The following is a 17640-nucleotide window of genomic DNA, read 5'->3' on the forward strand; positions in this document are numbered from 1 at the left end:
AAAAAAAAAAAAAAAAAAAAGGTTGTAGGCTCAGGAGCTAGACCACCTAGTCTCAGTCCCTGCTCTCCCATTTCTAGATATGGCACTTTGGGCACGTTACTTCCTTTCTCTGTGCCTCAGTTATTTACTTCATCTGTAAGACAGGGATAGTTCTCTCCTTCACTGAGATTGTTTGGAGGCTAAATGAGTTAATATGAAAAATTAGAAGCTCGATAAATACAAGTTCGGTTCGGTTTGGTTTGGGGTTTGGTATGGTTATATCTTGGAGAAAGAAAGCACAAAAAAGAACTGGAATATTGATTGGGGGTGTCCCTGCTTTCTGTTCAGTATGCAGACCTAAATCGTCACGTTGATGCGCTGAACGCGTGGAGGAATGCTACCGTGCTGAAGCCAGAGCACAGCCTGGCCTGGAACAACATGGTCATCCTCCTTGATAACACAGGTGTGGAGAAGCGATTCAGTCAGTCCACAGTATAGTGCCGTTGGATAATTAGGAAACAGATGCTTGTGCTTTTTTTTTTTTCCTAGTGTGTGTTAGAGTTTTGTTTGTTTTTTTTTTAATTAATATGGGGTTCGATATTTTACATGACAAATATGTGTGTACTTCTAGAATATGGAGTTTCCTTTGACATATTGCAATATGAATGTTTGGGAAGGTGACACTTCGCTTAGAGTTGGTGTTGAGTAATGGGGGCAGGTGTGCACTAACATCTCATTTCTCCTGAAGCCTGTCATCTGGCAATGGCCATCATCTAGGATGCTGGAGGTACCTGGAGCAGGTACCATCCATTTCTGGGCTTATGAAATGGATGGTGCTAGGTCCATGCTCTAAAGTTCATGGATGGTACTCAAAGGAGGTGCTCTCAAACCTACACTCAGAGATTCTTATTTTTGATATAATGGTAATAAATTTGGTGACCTGGTTTCTTAGCCCGTGCAAGACTCAATCAATTAGAAGTTTCTCTGTTCCCCTACTTTTAAAACTCCAGCCATCCCATAGGAAATGGTAGTTTTCATTTGGCAGAATTTAAAGCTAATAAGCCATCTACTCAGTGTGGAGGGAGATACACATCTTGTTCCTAATGAAAGTGTAGAATGTGAGCTTCAATACTGTAAACATTCAGTTATTAAACTGTTGCTGTGATATTCTTATTCTGCAGACTTGTTTTCTCCGACTTGGGTATAACTGGTATCTGGGGGAAATTAAAATTAGATTTTACATGCTTTGACAGAATTTAATCAAAAGCTGTTGGTATGTCAGAATTGTGCTGGGCTGCAGTGGCTTTGCAACTGATAGGTTGTGTATGTGTGTTGAGTGTTGTGTATGTGTGTGTGTGTTACGTGTTCTACATTGATCTTCTTAAGTAGTTTATTCACAATCATTGTACATAATGCACATAAGCCCTGTTAATTAGAGAGAGAGACTAAAATACTAATACAATGCGAACGTGTTTTTTAAGTTTTCCATTGTTCATTCACAGGTAATTTAGCCCAAGCCGAAGCTGTTGGAAGAGAGGCACTGGAATTAATACCTAATGACCACTCTCTGATGTTCTCCTTGGCAAACGTGCTGGGAAAGTCCCAGAAATACAAGGTGTGTGAACTGCAGGCCGTGATCTCTTGCAGTGAATGCCAGCATCTGACAGGAGCCATCGATGTAACGTCTGCCCAGTTAAATTCAGAATTGGGCCCAGCTAGTGGTAGCTAGCTGCGTACCAGTGTGGCTCAGTCAGTTTGCTTTGAGAAGCTGCGCAAGAGATGAAGTTGTGGACTCAGACTCCACATGCTTTCTGGTCAGAATTCACCAGCATTGCTCAAACGTGGGAGGTGAGGAGAAGCCAAAAAAATCCTAGCAGATGCCCCAGCTCCTGGCATGGAGCTATGATTCTGTCCCTGGTGCTGGGGCTCGTCCTCTTCTGCACCCGTGTGCGGTACCAGCCCGTGGAGAATATAGGATGGGTTCTCGCTGCTTCCAGGTTTTCCCTCACCTACAGGAAGTTACAGGTCATCTGCAAAGCCCTAGAAGTTTCTGACCAACGAAAACCACAAGATATTGCATCAGGCCTCTAACTAACTGGGGTCCCAGGGTGGGCCAGGAGTAGACCTTGAATCAGAAGGCACGTAACTCCCTGGATATTGAAGGGGACTCTGTTCCTAATAGCACTGATCTCAGATTTTAGTTTTGTGTATCAGAACCATCAAGGGAGCCCGTGAGAATACAGATGCCCGTATTTCTCCCCATGGCTCCATTGGGTAAGGTCAGGGAGTATGCATTCCAATCAGCATCCCGGCTTCCTAGCACAGATGTTACAGAAAACACACTTTTAGAAGCAGTGTCCGTCCGTTCATGAGAGAAATATTTCCTTCTTGAATCAGGGGCCGTATCTGATTTTGATCACACTCGGCCTAATAGCAGTGATTAATTCATACTTCTCCTGTTTGGCTCATTAGATATCATTATCAGTATAATTTTCTGTAACAATACAGTAGTAGGATGTCTCATGCATTTCTATCCTTTTTGAATTGAATAATCAGGGAGTTTAATAGCATCAGAATACATTTTTGAATTTCTAGATTTTGCCCCCAGATAACCTTTTGAGGGGTTTCGTTTTATTTTTTACAGATGTACTTGTGTAGGGGAGAGGGAGGTGAGGTGTGTGGGTTCCTTTCTAATGACTTTCCAGCCATCTGTCAGCCTGGGACGGGGTGGGAGTGTCCAGTCACCATCTTTGAGATGCAGCTTATGTGATCATGTGCTGATTTTTCTATCATCCCACAGCTTATAAACTGGAATTCCTAGTAAGGTGACAGAACCTGGGGTTGATTTGGGTTCCAGTTCACAGTGGTGTTTTGTGTTTTTTTTCCCCCCAGATAAAGTAGAAAATACTCCATAAAGCAGAATGGAGAAATGGTTTCCTGTTTCTCTACACATTTTGCATCCTAACTGTCTAGGCCAGGGTGCTGAACCTAAGATAGGAAAACAGAGGATGAAATCTGAAATAAGGAACTGAACTTTGGGCACTGGGCGGGGACGCTTGGACGAAGAGGTGACGTGGTGGTGACTTGCAGGGGTGGGGCAAGCAGAGCTTGCAGCTGGGCCACCGTCCCCATCAGGACAGGTGTCTGTGGTCTGTGCACCTCCCTTTCCACCTAGGCATTTGCTGTTGTAGATTATCACTAACTCCTGGTCAGTGTCCTTAGTGAGCCTGGAGGCTCCTTGAGGCCGGAGTCTTAAGTCCCATTTTCATGTCTCCATTGCCGCTCCACCCCTCTCCAACCACTGGGCATTTTGTAAGTGCCCAGTGCACCATTGTGAAATGATGGAACACATCCCACGTTCGGTTCTGAAACGTTCAGGCTTCCGGAATCTATTTTGAGACTTCGATGTGAGCATTCTCATTACATCCAGGTGATTATGGGGCACCTTTTTAATCCGAGCAGCCCTTTTACCCAAGAGCCATCACTTAACCACTCCTCAGTTTATTTTTCTGTAAGATGGAGATGGTGCTAAGAAAGAAATGCACAAGAAGGTAATTTATAACTATGAAACATTGTATACATGTATCCATACACAGCAGTAATTTTAGTCTAGTGATTATTGAATGAAACTCGAAGGATCATGAAAATCCATTAGCATTTATAATGCCTATTGCCGTTTAATTTCCAAAAGTGATGTTTTCCAGTGGTGAACATTGCCTCTCGTGCTGATTCTCTCTCTGCATCACCTGTTCCACGGGCCCTGTAGTTTAAGAGCAGATTACGTCTAGAGAGCAGTTTCCCCAACTCCAGATATTTATGTCATGCCCTTATGAATTTTTTTTTTTGGCCACATCTAGATACTACTTATTATTCACTTGATATATTTCTTTAAATAGATTTTAAACACAAATGGTAATTAAAGTGGAAACATGCTATCTTTACTAGAAATATAAGGTAACTGAAAATAGAATAATTTTACTAAATCTCAGGTAGATACTACTACTGGTTCAGGCTCTGAGCCTGAGTGTGAACCCTCAGTTAGCCTCAAAGGGAGATTGGAAGGTGTTGGGGGGTGACCCCAAACCACCACCAAACGGAGACTTTGTCTCAGCTGAACTGGAAGAAAGGAAGGTGAATTGAAGAGGGAGCTATTTTTGCTATGTGACTGGTGGTTTCAACTTCACGTTGGACCACCCACATTCCCTTCCCAGCCAGAGTGGTCTGCAGGGTGTTCCTTGTGAAAGCCTGTCTGGGAGAATAGACGCGGGTTTAAGGATGTGCTGAGATGATGCTGCAACCCTGGCGGCCAGCATGGCTGAAATGACCTCCGACTGCCCAGTCCTTGCCGCCTAGACAGAAAGACCCTCACTTGCTCCTTTGCAAGAAGGCCTTGCTCTGTCCCTGGTGTTACCCTAAACCTTGGTCATACACATTTTGTCTAACACACTTTAGAAAGTAATATGTTATTTTACCTGTCTGTTGAGCAAAAACAATCCCTGATTTTAAACATGAGTTTATTTATTTGTTCCTTGGCATAAGTCAGCTCATTACTTGGGTCTCGAAGCATCCTTGAACCTCCACAGAAGATCAGTTTATGAATACTTCATCGCTTCCCAGAACAGGGCCATTAAAAAGCCTGATTTAATAGATGAACATTTCATGGGCTTTGAATACCTGCGGGCATTCGTGTTCTAACGAGGCCTCCAGTCCCAATGTTACCCAAAATGGAGCATGTCTAACCCACACTCACGGTGCCTCACAAACCCACTCTTCCTCCTGATGCCCCTTCTTTTTTCAATGTGCCATTGTTTTTCTGTCTTCCAGGCTTGGAAACTTTTTTTTTTTTTGGCCACGCTTTGAGGCATATGGGATCTTAGTTCCCTGATCAGGGATCGAACCCGTGCCTCCAGCATTGGAAGCACGGAGTCTTAACCACTGGACCGCCAGGGAAGTCTCCAGGCTTGGAAACTTTGAGTCCTTTTTTCCTTCCCCTATTACCTCCCTGATCCTCATACCCACTCCTTCCCACCAGCCTTGCCTTGCCCAGACCTACAGCCCCTAGACAGGCTATAAGCCCTCACCCCCGCGCCATTGCCCACTCTCCTAAACCCCACTACATCCTCCAAACCTGACTCTGACTGCACATCGTCCTGAACGATGTCCGCACTTGCGGGCGCTTGAGAAATGAGTTAAATGAATCAAAAAGTGAATCTAGCATCCCCTAGAGAACTCCTAACTTGCCTTTTATCTCTACATGTGTCGTCTCCAGATAACACTGCTTCCTTTGCATGTGGAGGAGCATTTTAAAGTAGATTGAGGTTCCCCAGCCTTTCCATTTCTTATATTTGAGGTTTTAAATGGAAACATTTGAAAATCATCAGAAAGAGCACAGCTACAGATCTACACAATCCATTTGATTTTTTTGTTTGTTTGCATTGCTTTCAATTTGTTTCCAGCATACCTAACATAGCAGGAAAACTTAGACTTCCTTGAAGGAGTTTTCTCTCCTGAAACTCGGAATGTAGACCCTGACTTTGAGCTGAGTTCTGAGAGTGACATTTGCTGACATCCTGCGTGTAATCCTGACATCTTCATTCATTCCCTCACAGACCACATTTCTAAAATACAGATTTTTCTCTGCCAGCTCTGTCTAAAGGGTGGTGTCAGAGATGTTTGCCCAGCCAGCACAAGGCAAAGGAAACGGGTCTCCCTGCACTTTATAAAACATGTGATCCTGGATATGGGAGGCCCCCTGGGAGAAGCTCATGTAGGGCACAGATCCCCAAACCCCCAGCCTTGGTTGTTGAAGCTGAGCCTGTGACCCTGATTAAAGCATGAGCGGCCCTTTAGTGACACGAATGTAGATGGTGTGATAGTCACCCCCGGCAGCTGTCGCTGAGAGCAATGAGGCATCTTTATTTTTCAACATTATGGTAAAAAGGGGCCATGCAGTCGGCCATGGTCCCACGATGAGCAGGCGAGAAAACACTTGGCCGTGTTTCTCTGGCTGGGTTGGAAGTGAATACTGTATGGGGGAAATGCAAGTCTCTCCGAGAATCGGTTCCGCACTTCAGGGGCATTTGGTCACACTCGCGTATGGTCCTGCAGTGGCTGAGGTGACAGGTGGCTGTTTCTCCCTCATTCTCTCTGCTCATTTCCTCCAGCTGAATGGGCTGCTTCTGGGTCGTTGAGGGGGTGTGCGTTCTTAGGGGAGGTTAAACAGACTCCACCTCCTACCTTGAGAATCTTAGAAATGAGCTCATCGATGCTGACCAGAAATGACATTTGTGTGGGTGTCCTTAGCAGCCCAGCACTTTCCTGCTTGACCTTTGCTCATCCTGCCCTGCACCCTGAACTGAGCTACTTGCTTAAAGTAGCAGAATTCCCACCGCTTCAGGGAGGCAGGTGGCAGAGTCATTAGCATATCCATCCTCTTTGCGGCCACCATCCCCTGACTACTGCCCTGTCACCTTTGCCCAGTCACACACTGCCCCAAAAGATCATCCTTCCGAGCCTCTTCTCAACAGGGTGTGGCCCTGCTGGGCCTCCCAGATGTTTCCAGAAGAAGGATTTGGTGGAGCAAAACAAGCACGTTCAAAGTTTGAAACCCATAGGCGATAAAACTGCATAAAACTTTTGCATCGTGTGGAGTAACTTATTTTTTATGTATTTCGTTTTTTAGGAATCTGAAGCTTTATTCCTCAGAGCAATTAAAGCTCATCCAAATACTGCAAGTTACCATGGCAATTTGGGTAAGGAGATTTTTCAATTTGAATCATATCGAAATTCTGTGTAATTTTAATGAAACAGGTGCATTTCTGTAAAATCACTGTTGGGAGAGTTGTTATTCAAACCTAACCTGTATTGGCCTTTATAATCTGGTTCTAAAATATGGCATTTTAAGGAAATTATCACATTAATAAGGTAGCTAAATAACAGTCATATTTACAAATCTTAATTGCATGATCAGAACAACTCCTAAAATCCCCCACTAGTTAATCGCCTTCTGATGTTAAAACTCAGATTTTCTTTCTTTGAGTGAAGAGCCCTAGATAGTTAAACTGAGAAGTACTTTGGAAGTTTGCAGTCTGACATGTGTCCTTTTGCTTCTTCTGTAGTGGACCTTCCTTATCTAGCCTGGTCTTCCCTGCATTCTTCTGTTCTGTGTCTTGGCTAAGAATGCATTCACAATGACTTATTCCCTAGAATTCCTTTCTTTCATTTTTGCATCTCAATAATTTAGATTTTTAGAACATAGCATGTTGATGTTTGGAAGGCTCAGTCACGTAAGAATTTTTTCACCAGATCTCTTCCCTATAGAGACTCCGTAGCTTCCCCTTGGAAAAGTGATGAAGCATCAGTGGTTGCTGTACTGCCCACATAGAAAGATAGTTTTACTTAGAGAATCATTGTAATAGTCAGAGGCTTACCATTCTAATGAGTAGATTTCTTGGGACTTCCCATGTGGTCCAGTGGTAAAGAATCTGCCTTACAATGCAGGGGACTCTGGCTCGATCCCTGGTCAGGGAACTAGGATCCCACATGCCGTGGGGCAACTAGGCCTGCACCCCACAACTACTGAGCTCGCGCGCCTCAACTAGAGCCCACGCGCTCTGGAACCCGTGCGCCACAACTACAAAGCCCACAGGTCCTGGAGCCTGCACGCCACAACTAGAGGAGAGAGAACGCGCACGCCACAACTAGAGAGAAGCCCACACATCGCAATGAAAGATCCCACGTGCCTCAACGAAGATCCCGCGTGCCGCAGCTAAGACCCGACGCAGCCAAAAAAAAAAAAAAAAAAAAAATTTCTTTGCAGGGGACTCTGGCTCGATCCCTGGTCAGGGAACTAGGATCCCACATGCCGTGGGGCAACTAGGCCTGCACCCCACAACTACTGAGCTCGCGCGCCTCAACTAGAGCCCACGCGCTCTGGAACCCGTGCGCCACAACTACAAAGCCCACAGGTCCTGGAGCCTGCACGCCACAACTAGAGGAGAGAGAACGCGCACGCCACAACTAGAGAGAAGCCCACACATCGCAATGAAAGATCCCACGTGCCTCAACGAAGATCCCGCGTGCCGCAGCTAAGACCCGACGCAGCCAAAAAAAAAAAAAAAAAGTAGATTTCTTTAACCATCATTTTATGGTCAGATCTTGATGTTAGAGCCCTGAATTCCAGCTGGCAACAAACAAGCTATTATTTTGCCAAAAGGTATAGGAGACGCTTTGTTAAAGTAAATGGCTGGTCTTCTACATGGTCAGAGCGCTAAGCAGTGCTGGAGCCCAGCCCTGTGCAGCCTGGCTTTCGGGAAATTTCCTGGCAGCATCAAGAAACTTAGTGTACTCTTCCTTTTGCTTCTTTATGTAACAATGTTGCTGTAGGGAGATGGATCACGCCTAATGATATGAAGAACCCTGGGAGTAACTGGGGGTGGTTAAACAGACATTCACCAGGGAGTGTGATTACAATAAATAAAGTTGGCAGTACAAACAATATTGTTTTAAACAATGATTTTTGAAAACTGCTTGCAGAGGTTCTGTAATATTTCTTTGTACAAGTGGTTGGGAATACCACAAGTTATTCAGAAGCATTTCCAATGAAATTGATCTCTTGCTATTTCAGCTGTGCTTTATCATCGTTGGGGACATCTAGACTTGGCCAAAAAACACTATGAGATCTCTCTGCGGCTTGACCCAATGGCATCAGGAACTAAGGAGAATTATGGTCTTCTAAGAAGAAAGCTGGAACAAATGCAAAAGAAAAACGTCTGAGCCTTTTTCCTTCATTTTTTGAGTTTGTGTGTGTGTGTGCATGAGGCAGATCATTAATATCATGTGCTTACATTTAACCATTTAAAAGTCTTACATGTTGTTTATTTTATCATTTTTTTCTATGAAAACAGACATGCAAAAAGACTACAGCACCAGCAATATACTCTTGAATGCTTGATGTGGTTTTTGCATTGAAATTGTATTTTTTCAGACAACTCAAACATAAATTCTAAAATTCCAAGGATGAAGTCTTTTTTAATTAAAAAGAAAAACAGAAAAAAATTATCTTGATCGACTTGCAGCAGAATTAAACCTGCATTTGGGATGTGAGTCGTGTTGTTGTAAAGACTCATATTATTAAACATGGATTGTGAACAAGAAATGACAAACTGACTCCTACAATTTATATAAATATCTAATGTGTCTGTATATTAGAATTTTTATTTAAAGACAAGAAAGAGTAAATTAAGATTTTTTTTAATCTTTTTTTTTTCCAAACAATGTGCTATGAACATCATTTGTAAGGAAATATTTATTTGTATTTTTTTTTGAATGGGGCAAATAATTGAATGAAGAATGGAAATTTTAACATCTAGTGTATCTACACTTTTCCCGTAGGAAGAAATTCACTCCTGCAATATTTTTTGGATTCTTCAACTTGTGCTGTTTCATAACATAGGAAATTATGTAGTATCCTACATAAACTGTCACTATTAATAGAAAATTAAAGCCATGCTTTAGGCAAAAGCAGGCAGCCTGATGTCTTTATTTTTGTTACATCCAGTATTAAGAGGGCTACACACCTCTATGTAAGTTGTTTTTTTGTTTTTTGACTGGAAATCAGTTTTCTATTTCCTTTCATGGAACCATAGTCATTACTATACCCAAAAAATGCAAGAGGTAAATTTTCTCCCAAAAGGAACCACATTTGGGGAGTTTGTGATATTTTTAAGAATTGGACTATCCTGTTTTATTGGGTCAGAATAATCATGTTCATTTTGTTTTATCCTCCTACATATGCTGTTGACCTAATGATTTATGCAATCTCTGTCATTTCTTATGCAGTAAAATTATTACAGAAACCGTATACAAGTGTCATAGTGCCTCCTATTAATCATCTATTAAGATGATTTTCAAATTATTTGACTCCGTCCTCTTTGCGTTAAAATGAAATCAAAGTGACTGATTCATCCTTTCTAGAATGTGGCTTCTATTTGGTTTTAGGGACCATTTAATAGAATCGCACTGTGGAGTCCTCCAGGTTCTAAAATATGGGCTGAATAGATCCCACATGGAGATGAATTTGATTTTCTACACTCACTTTGTGGGGGGCCGGGGGCAGACCTGCGTAGAGTTGTAAATCAGTAATTGTAACCTACAGTGGTTGAGATACTTCAGAAAAGAAAGTGCTGTGTTTCAAACATTACAGAAATGGTCCCCAAACAACAGTAACAATTTATAGAGCTCTTAGGGGCAGGAGCTGCCTTGTTCTTATTTACGTTCCTGTAGCACTTAGCTTGGCAGATAATAGAGGTACTATATGCTTGTTGACTTTTTTTTATTTAAGCAAATTTCTCTCCTTGAAACAGTGCTTATCTTTTGAGAATAAAGAAAAAAATATTTCTGGTAAAAGCTCCTTTAGGATTTTTTTTTTTCTTTTTGTGCTGATACTAAAAGTTGAGTGTCAAATCAAGACATGCAAATCTGGGACCCCTGCCTACAGAATGAATCCCCTTAGCTTTCACTGCTCCATCTCAGGATTTCCATCACAGCTGCCTTCTGTCCAGAGAAAACAGTCATTCATTTGACTGATATTTCAGGGAGTCTTTTATCTCAGCCGATTTTGGAAGTACGCCATGCGGTTCCTCTTTTCTTCCTTCTTTTTTCCATCTTAAGGCAGCCACCCTGTAATTTATTTCTTGGGTTTCCTTTCTAACAAGACTGAAGTGGAAATCTGTCTCCCAGTTCCCCTCTTATTTGGTATTTTTTTCTAAACTTTGTTTTTGTTGCTAATCACAGTAGGGGATTGGGTTTGGGGTGGGGTGTCAGAACAAACATAGGGGTTGTTGCCATTTTGGGAAATCTGAGAGTCAGAATCATCCTTCACCTCCCTGATAGCGAACATCACGAACCCCTGGAATGTGGTTTGAGGTTATTTTTTGTTTGTTTATCTGCTACATTTCTTCCCTGTTTAGATGCATTCTTACATTTCTTAAAAATTCTACCCTATAGATGTAGCCTACTATGCCTTCACAGGGCTCTTTGGGGTTCTGATTCTATCACATTTCTTAAGCATGGTCTTTACATTTTATTTCAAATTACTGAGTTTTAAATATCATACAGAATAGAAGACCAAGCCCCACAGCAAAGCATTGGACGTCTGTGTTCACATTCACACCTATCAGCTTGGACTTTGGGGTGAGAAAACATAGATTTGGGTCTTGGCTCTAGTGCTTTGATGTCATTGGCAGGTCATTTAGTATTGCATAAGTTCCAGTTTCCCATCTGTAAAATGGACAGGATAAGACATAAGACCGCCCTCTCAGTAATGAGGTACTTGGCTCAGTACTTGCCTCAATAAATGATAGACTAGACTTTTGGAGGAAGGTGTAGATTTTGCATCAGATAGGTTTGACCTTAAATGCATTCATTCCCTCATTCAACAAATATTAAGTGGCAGATACTCTCCCAGGCACTGGGAATACAGTGATGAGGGAAGTGGACATGGCCCCTGGCCCTCAGGCAGCAGACAGTGCAGTGAGAAACAGTAATTGTCAGTCATATAATTAATAACTGAAGCGGGAGACTGAAGAGTCAGGAAAGGGTTCCCTGAGAAGGTGACTTTTGAACTGAGATTTGATAAGCAGAGAGGAAGATCACTCTAGGCCAGTGGCTCAACAGGGGAGATTTTGACCCTCAGGGGACAGTTGGCAATGCCTGGAGATGTTTTTGGCTGACACAACTGATGGGGGTGGGAAGATGCTACTGTGCACCTTACACCTTACAAAGCACAGGACAACCCCCTACAAAAAAGAATGATCTGGCTCCAAATGCCAGTAGTGCTGATGTTGAGAAAACCTGGACTGCACACAAAGAAGAAACAGCATATGCAAAGGGCCTGTGGTGAGAAAGGTAAAGTATTTGGTGAACAAAGTCCAAGGGAGAGGGGGAGGGGTGCTTGGTGGAGTTGGTAAAGGTGACGAGGTCCAGACTATGCCAGGGTTTGCAGACCACACGGTCTTTACCTTAAACCATGGGAGGATTCAAAACGAAGGAAATTATCAGATCTATGTTTTGAAAAGATCATTTTGGCTGTTGGTGGGGAAGGAATTGGCGGGAGGCAAAGAAGACGTGAGCAGATCAGTAAAGAGACCATTGCACGTATCCAGGGTAGAGATGAAGGTGGCTTGGTGTAGACAAGAGGCCATCAAGTTGATGAAATGTGGACTGACCTGAGAAATACATAGGAATCAATTGGTGATGGATAGGACGTGGGTCTGTAAGGGGAAGAGACGCATCATTTCATCATCCAGATCAGTGCCATTGAGAGGGAGAGGCTGGCTATAAACTAGAGAGGGAATAAGGTCCTTAAGAAGAAAGGAAGGGATGGGACCCCAGATCAAGTGGAATTTGACCCTAGCAAAGAGAAAATAAAGCCCCTGTATGTTACAAGATCTAGATGGGGACAGATGTGGACATATTGGTCTTTACTTCTCATCTTTGTCCCTAAGGCTTTCCTGAGTGGACTAGTCAGATGCCCTTCTGAAGACTGGATACAGTATGCCTATCACAATTACATGGTTACCAAATAGCCATAGCTGATGAGGGAAAATAGTCTTCTCTATAGACTAATTAAAGCCAATAAATGTTGAAAGAATGGCAATTAGAAAATCATCCCTTTTTTTTTTTTTGTCTCCAATGAATTAATTGATTCAGGCAAAGATCAGCAGTGAATAAAATTATTAGATGAAAGATCAGTGAAGAGCTTTTTAGTGGAAGGGACAGAATCTGTGCCATTTTGTCACATGTAGATTTGTGAGGTCACCACAGTCAAGATACAGAACAGTCCCATCCCAAGGATCCCTTGTACTACTTTTATGCTATTACCTTTTCCAAAATATCTCGTTGGGCACAGACTGTGCAATGGCAGTGTGCTAGCTGCTGGGGATATGATGAAAAATGTAAACAGATGATTCCTGCCCCGTGGAACTTGCCATCCATGTTATCTCACCCTTGTTGTGTGCCCAGGTTGGGCATGCTGGTGTAGACTCGGGGACTGAGCATTGTTACCAGCCCCCATTTCCAGGGGACTCCTGGCGAGTCAGCAGGCCCCCCGTGACTCATTCACATCTTTATATTTGCAGCTGTTCCAGGGTCACAGGTTGTCAGGACATTTCTTTCCTTCTGTGTTCAATGTTCTCCATTAGTTGGTGAATCTCTTTTTTCCTGGAGGCAGTGAAACATCAAATCAAGTTGACTTTTCTATTTCATAGGAACAGATACTGGTTCAATTGCCTCTACCTTCTCCTTTGGGCCTCATATTTATGGTAAAAACTTCACCAGGCATCGGGGGGAAATAAGTTATACTGAGACATAAACTCCATTGAAGAGTCAGCTGTATTGAATAAAGACAAGAGGAATCTGGGATGTTCTTGCCATGTTGACCCAAATAGAAGGATCCTAAGTGTTGAGTAACCCTGATTTTCAGTAAAGTGAGACATTTCATGTTACTTGAAATATTCATTAATAAATATCAAATATAATTATAGAATACTACAGCCTCATTTTAAAATCATACAGAGTCTTGTCTTAACTCTCTTGTGCCTTTAAAATTCTACCAAGAAGATAGTAATTTGGCTATGGCCTCTTTTCAAATAATGTTCCTCACAAAATGAAAATCAGAAGCTAGTTTCTAGTTCAAAGGAAGAGAAACAAAGGCCCTGTGTGGGACAGTTTGGTTGGGATGAAGGAGACAAGAAAATACAATGGAGGAGACAGGAGCCGAGAGAACGCTGTCAAATATTAAGGTTTTTCCCTTGTTCTCTCATATTCCAATCTCTTTTCTTTAAATGTACAGGAATTGCAGTTTATATTGAAATTAACATGAGCTGTTTCTGAGTGAGAAGTAAGGAGAGAGACTCTTCACCTTCTACTTTGTAAATTGTTGCATTATTTGAAATTTTTTTTTTTTTTTCTAAAGCAAGGAACATGTGCGACATCACAGAGAAATCTTTCTTCAAGAGAGCCATGGATGGGTTCGTAATAAAGCTGTGATAAGGCACATTGGTGGAAAGGAGACACCATGTGGGAAACTCAGGTAACCAAATGTAGTCACTAAATGGCTTTGCCTAGCAGGTGGGGGAGACGCTGGGGAGCCTGTGTCTCCAGAGTCACGCTGAGTGAACAGAACTCGGGAGGCGTCATTGCTCAGATTGTGGGCTGAACTACAAGTGTGCAAGGCAGACTCTTTCCTGAAGCATGCCTTTAACTCCTCACGAAACTCTGTATGCTGTGTGACCCTCTTGGTGGTCGTCTGGAAATAACTGGCATTTGGGGGGCATAAGCTTGAATGTGAAAAGGAAAATCGGCCTTTACACCCAGGTTGGCACCTCCTTCTTCCTCCATTTACCAGACCTTAGGCAAGTGTAGTGGGTTGGATAGTGCACCCCACAAAATTCATGTCCACCCAGAACTTCAGAATGTGACTGTATTTGGAAATCAGGTCTTACAGATCTAATTAGATAAGGATCTTGAGAGGAAACCATCCTGGATTTAGGGTGGGCCCGAAACCAATGATTGGTGTTTTCTAAAAAGAGGAGAGGATACATAGAGGCACACAGAGAAAAGAAGGCCATGAGAAGGTGGAGACAGAGATTGGAGTGATCCTGCCACAAGCCAAGGAACGCCAGGAGCCACCAGAGGCTGGAAGAGGCAAGGAAGGATCCTCCCCTAGAGCCTTCGAAGGAGGGTGGCCCTGCCAACACCCTGACTGCAGACCCCTGGCCTCCAGAACATTTCTGTTATTAAAGCCACCCAGTTTGTGGCCATGCCTGGCCCCCCTAGGAATCCAGTAAAGTAACTTAGTCTTTTAGCAGCTCAGAACCTCATCTGTAAAATGGGGGATAATACTACCTTTTTCACAGACTTATTGGAAAGTTTAAATGAGAAAAGGTATATAAAGCCCTAGACCCATGCTTGGCACATAATACTATTCAATAAATAATTGAAGGAGGAATAACCCTCTTCTCTTGAGGTTTTTAATCCTGTAATTAGATGACCCATAAACAATCTCAGGTTTATATTTTTATCACTTGTGTTCTAAGTCTGATTGGTTCTATCAATACAAGTACTTTAAACCTGCTACACTATTTATCAAAACTGCCTTGAGTGTCCTGCATTTCTAATCATTTTGCTTTTAAATATGTGGTATTTTTCCAGGGCCAATAAAGCTTTCTGCTTCCTACTTGTGTTTCAGAAAACGTTTTCCCTGTAGATTTAAATTGCAGTTTTATCCATCATTTAAAAACAGTTCTGTTTCAGCAGTTACGTTTCAATAGCATTAATTTTGCTGAATAGACTTGAGATGTGCCTTGAAAATTTTCAAAACTGCTCATTTCTAGAACTTTCTGATAATGTATATGGATGACAGCTTTTACAGTACTTGGCCTACAAATCTGCAGACATCAGCAAGCAAGGTGATAAGGTGGAAAGAACAGAGACCAGGAGTGTGAGATCTACCCTAGGGCCAGCTTCACTGCCATAAGTCATTTTTTTAAGCTTCAACAATTCAATTAGATACAAACACTTCCAATCCTGTCATTAGTTACCAGGACCCTGGAATGAGTCACCTAATTACTGCATGCCTCAGTTGCTTCTAATGAAAATTACAGGTGGTGGTGGTTGCTTTTGCTGTTAATTTCTCCTCCATGAAATGAGAGGGCTGGACAGAACCAGTGTTCTTCAAATATCCTTAGATGCTTAACCTTTTTAAAAACACAAAAAACAAAAAAAACTAAATCTTGTACAAAAGTCCACTATAAAAATTTGCAAAGTGACCTTCTTTGGGTGTTTATATAAACCCTCATTAAAAAAAATCTGTTGTGTAACGTAAGGATGTTTGAAATTCCAGCACTCTTTGTGGAAATAAAATATTGTGAAGCTTTCTAGTCCTGATATATTCTGGTAAGGTAAAAAGTCCCTCAGACTGACAAAAGTCCAATTCTGCTCTGCCATTCATCAGGCTGACATAGCACAGATTAAGGCAGCTGGGGAGTGAACAGGAAACCACATTTCTCCCATAGACACACTGAAGTTGTAATGTGTCAAGGAACCCACTTCTAAGGGCGACTGCTGCTTTATGACTCTTGGAGAAACCTTCTGGAAGAACACTGTCAGAAATGTTGCTGTTTGAAATCATCAGGAAGAATGAAACATCCCGCTCCACCTGGAGAGTCCAAGGCACTTTGACATGACAAGCAGCCTCACTTTCCAACCCACGTGCAGAACTTCATTTAAAGCATTTCTGGATACACCCGTTCACGTCTATCAAAACTTTTAGTCTCCAAGTACATAAGCCCCTGGGTCTGTTCTGCTGTCCAGACCTGATACTGACCATTGGCACGCATCCCTCTTTTGCCTTCAGCCTGTAAAAACACTATTACCTTTAAATTCCTCCCCCACTCCCCCCCCCCCAAACCTCCTAACTGCATCTTTGTTTGGTGAAGCGTCTCAGGGCTCCATGGGTGTGTGGTCTCCCCCATGGCAACGAGCCAATAAATCTGACTTTGTCCAATGATGGTTTTGTACTGGAGATATTTGATTGGGCTAAGACAGGGCACAGTTAATCGTATGACCCTGGTCAGGCCATCCAACCTCTTTACCTCATCTGTAAAGTGGAGGAAATTCTCTACCTGGCCTTTATTGTGCAATGCAGGGGTATGGATCAAATGGGATCATGTATGTGAAAGCTCTTCATGGGTATAACCATACGTACAGCGTTATCCATTGGAACTAGCGCTTTGAACAAAGAGGTTCCAAAATAGACTTATTAGTGCAGATGACACACATTTCAGCACATATGACCCAGCTACCTTGTTTTAGCCCTTATGTTAAAGAGCATGAGTTTCAGGTTCAGCTGGATATGGACACTCTTATTTCCTGGCAGCATGTCTTTGAGTGGGTTATTGAACCTCATGGAGACAATTCATATGTAGACCAGGAATGATAATATCTGCTTCATACTATGGTTCAAAGGGTAATGTGAGGAAAGAGTCATACTGTACCAGGCACAGAGGAGCACTCAATATGTGTTCATTTCCTGCAACAACGGCTCAAGGGAATCAAGCCACATTTCCCCTTGTAATGTCCACATTGCCAGGCACCAGGCAACCATTATTTCCTTTTAAAAGTTGCTGTTTGGAGAGCAGGACCAAATAACTTGATTCTGGCTTTAAGCAGAACAATGGCAGCAATGTTACAGGGTTAGAGATTGGTTTGTGGCCTCTTTGCAATGTAATTAGCTTCCTCCGTGGTGGATGGCATATCTGGTTGGTCAGATTACTTTCTTCTGGGAGTTCTTTCAGTTATCCTCCTATTTGTGACAAGGGATTTATTCACCAAAACAATCTCGTATAGTGCTTTACTCTGGTCTTTGCTTGTTATTCCAAAAATTACAGAAGGTAGGCAAGAAGAGCATAAACCATCTGAACCGCAATTGCTTGGAAAATTCCATCGCCTTTTTAGACAAGATATTGCCTATCTTTTGTGGAGAAAAGGTCAATACCTTATTTTTAAATATCTGACAGCAGCGCACATCATCTTTAAAACAATAATTCCAGAAATACCAGGATTGCATTTAACGTGAATGAACTTAGCTTCATGAGGTTG

General features: G+C 42.4%; 1 protein-coding gene across 3 annotated transcripts in view; it reads left to right on the forward strand.

The window, feature by feature from the left end:
* The window catches only part of TMTC4 (transmembrane O-mannosyltransferase targeting cadherins 4), a 62776-nt gene extending 52938 nt beyond the window's left edge, over window positions 1-9838 (forward strand). For all 3 annotated transcript variants that reach the window (XM_007461530.1, XM_007461531.1, XM_007461529.1), the window contains 4 exons: window positions 328-442; window positions 1482-1594; window positions 6662-6731; window positions 8606-9838. In XM_007461530.1, the coding sequence (XP_007461592.1) occupies window positions 328-442; window positions 1482-1594; window positions 6662-6731; window positions 8606-8754 (447 nt within the window). In that variant the 3' untranslated portion in view covers window positions 8755-9838. The remainder of the gene's footprint in view (window positions 1-327; window positions 443-1481; window positions 1595-6661; window positions 6732-8605) is intronic.
* The last annotated feature ends 7802 nt before the right edge of the window (window positions 9839-17640 follow it).

Source organism: Lipotes vexillifer, unplaced genomic scaffold (genome assembly GCF_000442215.2).
Source record: "Lipotes vexillifer unplaced genomic scaffold, Lipotes_vexillifer_v1.1 scaffold655, whole genome shotgun sequence".
In the NCBI taxonomy this organism is placed as follows: Eukaryota; Metazoa; Chordata; class Mammalia; order Artiodactyla; family Lipotidae; genus Lipotes; species Lipotes vexillifer.